Consider the following 7,775-nt stretch of genomic DNA (forward strand, 5'->3'; position numbering starts at 1 on the left):
ATTTTTTTTTTGTATATTGTATAAATATTTACTTTAATTATACTTAATTTCCTTCCTATTAACAAATTGTTTAATTTTATCAGTATTAGTCGCTTAACATATTCAATTACTCTCTATAATAATATTAATATGTAAAATAATTGTTTTTAAAATTATGTAAAAACTAAAATATTTTCAAATACTTTATATTGCAAATGAGGAATGTTGAGCCGTTCTATCCTATTCTTATACACTTTGACTCAGTTAAAATTAGGCCAATGATTAAGCCACAAACATTCGAACTATCTTGTTATTCCTATGTGAACTATTCTGTTGGCCAATTGTATAATTTCATATCTATTTTAAGGGTTAATATAGTAATTTCAAAGTTTACTAGAAGACAAAAATATTGCTAGAAACTTAATAGTACACAGAAACATGAAGTTCCGCAATGGTACACAGGAATACGTGATAACTTTCTTATAATATGTGTGCATAACACTATTTTTTCTTCTATTTTTAAATTATTTTCTAAAAATTCTAAGACACCAATAATTTATAAACTCAGAAAATTTTTCTCAACTCACTGGCTCTTTGAAATCTTCCATATAATAATATTGTTACTACTTTCTTTTTCTCATGATTTTCTTGAGAAGAGTAGTCTCTATATATATATAGTACTACTAGTACTAGTATATATATATATATATATATATATATATATATATATATATATATATATATATATAATGAGAATAATTGCACCGGCAGGAAGTTGGTGCGTCAGCTTATTATATTAAGAATAAAGGAATATTAAAAAATCAGTAGATGTATTTATTGGTGTGTTAGCTTATTATATGCTTTGAATTATCATTTTTATGCAATTGTGAATTTTGATTTTATTCTAATTTATGTTAATTTTATACTCTCAGTAATTTTAATTTTATTGATATAGGTGTTTTTAAATTACTTCATGACTAGTATTACTAGAGAAGACACACAAAGTAACAGTGTTAATTTTTATTTATGTTAATTTTTTACATAGTACTAATTAATTTGTTAATTTTTATCTCTTTTTATTTTCAGGTTTAAATCTTGATTTGTAAACTTTTAATGATGATAAAGATGTTGAAAGTGATCAAGAATAAGGGTTGAAGATTCCTTTATATCTAATATTGTAATTTCTTTATTATGGTGAATCTAAATTTGTAGTGATTTAACACTTTTTTTTTTAATTTCTAGTTATTTGAGCTAATGACGTACGAATTTTATGTTTGTATTTTAATTTATCTATGAATTTTAAGTTTTTGCCTTAATTTATATAAGAATATGTAAAAATTAAAATATTTAATTTTTATAGGGGTGGGTAGGGATGGGGCGGGTACCCGTAGGGACAGGTTCGGGTACTACAATTTACTACCCGCAGGTAGTGACGGGGTGGGTAGTACATGAGTAACAGGACGGCGGGGCGGGGTCGGGTAGGGTAAAAACCCGCCCCTACTCGCCCCACTGCCACCCCTATTTATATGCATGCCCTGTTGTAAAAAGCTACTAAATTTAGGAATTGATGTAACTAGATACAACTTTTTGCTACACTTAGTAGATTAATGATGCTTCATTCTGTACCTTGTACTTTCATCAAAACTAAGATGATGTCTATGCAAATCTAAGTAAGATTCAAGTGTTAGGTAGGTGCTACCTCAATATTTTCTTCAGCAGGTGGTGTCGGGGTGCTAAATGATGCATTAGCATCACTTCTAGCTTGTTGACCATATCTCTGAAGCACCCTCTCTTTATTTATGTTCCACCATTCTTCTGCTTGTTGCTCATGAAACCTTCGCTTGCTGCATAAATAAATAAAAAAATCATATAAAATATTTGAGAAGTGTAGGAAGAATTTAATTATTTTGCACTGGAAGTATACAAAAGAGTTTAACATTGTGATCCAATAAAAAGCTTGTGTAATTTGGGTGCCATGAAAAGCTTTCCAAGTGATTTATCAAAAAATCATGTTGCACACATGCTAATGTCATACAATAATTCAAACAACATATATTATTTAGTAATAGCAAAATTAAGAAATGCGTCGATACAAATTTCTGCAACTTCTTTTTTAAAAAATGTGTTGTGCATGCAGATCAAAACTAGAGAAATGGTTTAAATAATGTAGCAGCTATTTTGATCACACATTCGTGTACATATTTCAAAAATGGGTATACACACCTTCACCTGAGATAGAAGAAGAATACTAATATAATTTTGTGAAGCTAACTACTATAGTGACTCATATGTTCAATACAAATCACACTGATACAGAAATTGAAAATGTAGAATTTATCAGATAAACAAGTAACTGTAGTATACCTAAATCTAACTCTCCTGAAAATTTTGACACCATTAGGCCTTACTATTAGTGTCACGTAAATACCAGGCTCAAATTGTTCAATAACTTGTGTTTCTCCATCTCTTGCCAACCTTGATGTTTCCTCGGAGCTTTGTGGTTGCACTGCTGTTCTATTATCGGATACAGATGATCCATTTCTTTCTTGAAGGACATTCTCCTCATCATGAGATGGGTCCGAAGCCGCCGCTTCATGATATTCTTCTGTATTGTGCTCTTGCATTTTTGAATCCCCAATATCTGTGGCAGGATCAGGTGCATTTTGTCGAGTAGACTCTGATATTGATGGCACAGAAAATGTTTCAGATGTCGAGTTTTCTTTCAGAAAATCTTCAGCTTGAGTAAGTGCAATTCTCAAATTTTCAGTTTCTGAAATCTCTGGTGGCAACTTCTCAGCCATTTGCTTCAACTAGATTGAACAAAAGGCAAGTCTACTTAATCAGGATGATGTACTTGAAATTCTGATCAAGGGATTTGTTCTATTTCTCATATATTCTTCTTGAAGTATTTTACGCCAGTAATTTGGGCGACTAAGAATTTTTTATAAAGAAACATGATGCTCAAATACTAAAGTAGTTTGTAGTAAAAAGTGTGGAATTGAAAGTTGAGCAATCGAGACATTTACATATATAAGTCAACGATTTCAACTATATCCTTGGTAAATAGAATGAAGATACCTGAATGATAGTGCACTCAAAAATTTCTAGCATTGCTTTATGCTTAGAAGACTCATCTGCTGCCAATGTTGTAGCTTCTTTAATATGTTGGCGAAGCTTTTGATTTTCCACATCTTTCATGTTACTTTTCTGTTTCAAACTTTGAATCTACATAAAAATAATATTCATTAACTTAATATTGGTGATCCTTGAGGTTTTTCAGAGAATATGGAAAGTGAATCAACAGGAAACTTACTTGTTTCTGTAATTTTGATACTTCTTGATTCTTAAGCTCATTTGTTTTCCTCAAACTATCAAGAAGACTTCTAGAGAATCCACCAGCGCCGGAACGCGTAGGGCTTGGCCTTCTTGCATACGGGGATGCGGGCCTTGAAATGAGTGATGGAGTTGGTGGTGGACTTGGAGTTGGAGGTATGGCAGCGATGGTAGGCTTCAAAAGATTTTGCATTATTGAACCTGTTGAACTTGGGAATGCAACATCTTTCAATTGCACTAGTGATGGAACCTGAACAACTTGCTCTGTAGTAGTCTTGTGAATCCTTGAGAGAGGGAAGAGAGTTCTTGAAGATCTTATTTCTCCCAGGGTAAATCTTTCCCTTCCATCTATAGAAGTACGAGGTGGAGTAGTAGCTCTCCTATTAAAAATGGCACCAGAATTCGACTCAACATTTTTAATCTTAGTATAACAAGAATCACACACACGATGAGGTTTTCCGGGTGTTGGAGCCAATGCTGCCCTCAATGCCTTTTTTGAACTGCAACCATGGCAATGCACTAACCCACAATTATAACAATTGTGCCTTTTTCTAGTAAATCTAAATGGTTGCCTACATGCGGTACAACTAGATTGCTCAACTCCCGAGACCCATTTATGGATGCATATGCAAGCTGTAAACTTCGACCCACACGAAATGTTTTTTACATGCCTTTCTTTCAAGACTTCCACTATTATTGGACCCTTCCTATCTTCTGTGTCTCCATGTCCCAATCTTCCATTGGCATCTTTCCCCCATGTATATAGTTCACTTCTTAATGTCAATACAGCCACATGATGAGATCCACATGATATTTCCTCAACATACTCACCTACCAACTTATCTTGTACTAGCATTGGTACTTTTCCATCGGACAAAGAATTTCTTAGTTGACCATGTTCAGTGCCTCCCATAGTGAAAATATGACCAGATGTAGTGGGGGCAACAGTCATAGTGTTTCCACATGCTTCTATAAGATATGAGACACAAGTCGGTTGAAGGTATGTTTCCTTGTTTCCATGCCCCAAACGATACTGATCACCATCACCCCAAGTGAAGAGCTTCCTTGATGAAACATTTGAACTAGACTGAAGTGTTACCTCTATAATAGCTGCAGTGTGCCATACTCCACATGCAACTTTAAGAGTCCTAAATCTACTTAATAACTGCACTTCCTTTGGATATAACACACTCTCTCTATCTCCATGACCTAAGACACCAAATGTTCCATCACCGAACGTAAAAAGTTTTCCATTGGCAGTTGCCAATGCCGAATGCCATGTGCCACACGTCTATAAATAGAATATTAATTTGTTATGGTGTGTGCTTTGTGGGAAGAGAATCTATGAATAATACATTGTTTTGCATTTTGCTCAAGTGCTTCGTCAAGTGAGATTCTGTGTGTTTTGGTGATCTTATTCACATTGTTCATGCTTGATCTGGTTTCTTTTAATTGCACAATGATCGAGTCATGTTCCATTCTCACCGTTCACTTGTCTATTGTGTTTGAAAATTTTATTTATTATGAGCAAGCATCGTGGCCATCTATTTGTGTCCATCTACTATTGTGTTCTTGTTTGCCCTATTTTTGAGTTGAGAAGAAAATTCCGAATCTCTGTTTTTTTGTTTAAGATGGAAGGTGATTCCTCCGACAGCTTCAAGGAGAATTTTGGCGAATCTAAAAGTGACTCGAAGGGTGAGGTGGTCTTCCAAGGTACAATAGAGCTCTCTCCAAGTGTGATATATCAAATTCTGTTGTAATCTGAATTCAAAATAGCTACAATTCTATTATGGAGAAAGATCAAACAGTTATAGAAAGTAGTTAGCTTAGTCTATTTCTATCAGCTGTTATAACTACTTGTTGAGCTTAGTTAGCTTCATATAAGGTCTCTATATAAAGGGTGTGTGTGGTCCTAGGTAGCTAAATGCAATTACATTCCCTTTTCTGTTCTCTATTCAACGGGTTCGGATGATGATGTGCTGGGATTTAGTTTCCATTATAAGACCCGTGGGAAGAAACGGCCTCAATCTTCGGAAGAAGATGACAGAGATAAGAAGGAGAAAAAAATCTAAAAAACTGAAAATGAAGAAGCCACAGCCAAATCTAATATAGAAAATTGTCTTGCAACCGCTCATAATGGAATATGTGGTGCCCATCACGTAGGGAAGAAGATGAGATGGATATTATATCGAAATCATGTATATTGACCATCCATGATAAAGGATTGTATTAATTATGCGAAGGCATGTCAGGAATGTTAGAAACATGGTTCGATACAACAAATTCCAACGGCTGAATTGCATTCGATAATAAAGCCATGGCCCTTTAGAGGTTGGGCTCTGGATTTGATTGGATTGATCCACCCTCCTTCATCAAAATAACACAAGTTTATTTTAGTAGCTATTGATTATTTTACAAAATGGGTTGAAGCAGTTCTGCTGGTAGAAGTTGGTCAAAGTGAAATAATAGACTTTGTCGAGGAACATATTATCCATCGATTTGGAATTCCTCAGACGTTAAGTACTGACCAAGGAACTATATTTACTGGCCAGCGAATTAAAAATTTTGTGGCTTCAAGAAGCATTAATATGGTTACTTCAACTCCTTATTATGCACAGGCTAATGGCAAGTTGAGGCAGCAAATAAGATATTGATAAGCTTGATTAAAAAGCATATCGAGAATAAGCCTCGAACATGGCATGAAACTTTAAGTCAAGTATTATGGGCTTATCAAAATTCACCAAGAGATTCGACAGGGACATCACATTATAAATTGGTATATGGCCATGATGCAGTATTATCATTGGAAATTAATTTGAATACTTTAAGAGTATCAAGATAGAATGATTTGCCAGTTGATGATTATTGGAATGCAATGTTCGATGAGTTAAATGAATTCAGAACGAATCCTGACACTTGATAATGTAATTCGACAAAAAGAAAGCGTTGCTCGAAGTTATAATCGTCAAGTTAAAGAAAAGTCTTTCAGGATAGGCGAGTAAGTTTTAAAAGTCATTTGACCAATGGAAAAGAAATTAAGATTTCTGGGTAAATGGTCCCATAGTTGGGAAGGCCCGTTTCAAGTAACAGGGATATATTCTGGAAATGGCTATCAGGTTAAAGATATTGGGTTAGGAAAAGTGATTAACTCGATTAATGGGAAATACTTGAAACTTTTCTATTGTTGGCAAATATAGAAGTTCACCATATATATTAGAGTTTAGAAAAGATGGAAGTTATTACAAAAAATAAAATTAGAAATAAAAAAGGAGTTCAAGGTGCAATTAGTTTTGCCAAATCGGAGCGCAGCTTTCCCCTTTTGTTTTCCAGAATTGAAAGCACTTCAATCTGTTTGAACTTGTCAGTTTGAATTTTCTCAAGTTGTTTTTCATATTCTCCCCGCTTTGTGTAGATTGAGACAAGTTCCTGAATAAGGAGATGTTGTTCTTGTTGGGCTGCAGCCAGATGTTTGGCTATGGTGGCTCGATTTTGGCATATGGTGGCAAGTTGTTCCTGAATTTGAGTTAATTCTGCTTCGAGTCTTGCTTCTTCTTGATCATGAAAAGCTTGAACAGAAATAGCATGGGAGATCCTCAGATCGAACTCCTCACGAGATGCTTGGATGGGAATAGACCTCGAACATGGCATGAAACTTTAAGCCAGGTGTTATGGGCTTATCGAAATTCACCAAGGGGGTCGACAGGTACTTCACCTTATAAATTGATTTATGGCCATGATGCGGTGCTACCATTAGAAATTAATTTGAATACTTTGAGAGTATCAAAGAAAAATGACTTGTCAGTTGATGACTATTAGAATACAATATTTGATGAGTTGAATGAATTAGACTCAGAGCGAATATTGGCACTTGAAAATCTGATTCGACAAAAAGAAAGTGTTGCTCGAAGTTATAATCGTCGAATAAGAGAGAAATATTTTAGTATAGGCGAGTTGGTTTTAAAAGTTATTTTGCCGATAGAAAAGAAATCAAAATTTCTTGGCAAATGGTCCCATACTTTGGAAGGCCCTTTTCAAGTGATAGGGTCATATTCTGGAAATGCATATCAAATCAAGGATATCGAGTCAGGAAAAATAATTAACTCGGTTAATGAAAAGTACTTGAAGCGATATTATTATTGGCTAAATTAAAGTCAAACATGCATAAGTCCAGAAAATATGAAAACCATTACAAAAATTAAAGCCTAAAGTAAAGAAATTCAAGGTGCCAGGAGTCGTGCCAGGTCTGAGCGTAGCTTTGGCCTCTTGTTGTCCAGAGCTGAAAGTGCCTCAACATGTCTGTATTTTTCGTATTGGACCTTGTCGAGTTATTTCCCATATTCTTCTTGTTTGGTCTCAATAGAAACAATCTCTTGGATGAGTTGTTGTTCTTGTTGGGCAGTTGTCAAGGGTGTGGCTATATCAGCTCTTCTCTTGCGAATTTTTGCAAGTTTTTCATTTATCTG

The 7,775-nt window shown here is 34.6% G+C and overlaps 1 protein-coding gene across 1 annotated transcript; it reads right to left on the reverse strand.

Moving 5' to 3' along the window:
- Positions 1–1,663: 1,663 nt before the first annotated feature.
- On the reverse strand, positions 1,664–6,960 carry LOC107640212 (PH, RCC1 and FYVE domains-containing protein 1-like). Its single transcript, XM_016343758.3, has 5 exons — positions 6,607–6,960; positions 3,293–4,603; positions 3,058–3,204; positions 2,344–2,789; positions 1,664–1,823 (listed from the first exon to the last, which is right to left on the reverse strand). The coding sequence occupies exons 1-5, from the start codon at positions 6,958–6,960 to the stop codon at positions 1,664–1,666; spliced, it is 2,418 nt and encodes an 805-aa protein (XP_016199244.1).
- Between the last annotated feature and the right edge of the window lie 815 nt (positions 6,961–7,775).

The sequence above is a fragment of the Arachis ipaensis genome, chromosome B5 (assembly GCF_059453495.1).
Source record: "Arachis ipaensis isolate K30076 ecotype BB chromosome B5, ASM5945349v1, whole genome shotgun sequence".
Classification (NCBI taxonomy): Eukaryota; Viridiplantae; Streptophyta; class Magnoliopsida; order Fabales; family Fabaceae; genus Arachis; species Arachis ipaensis.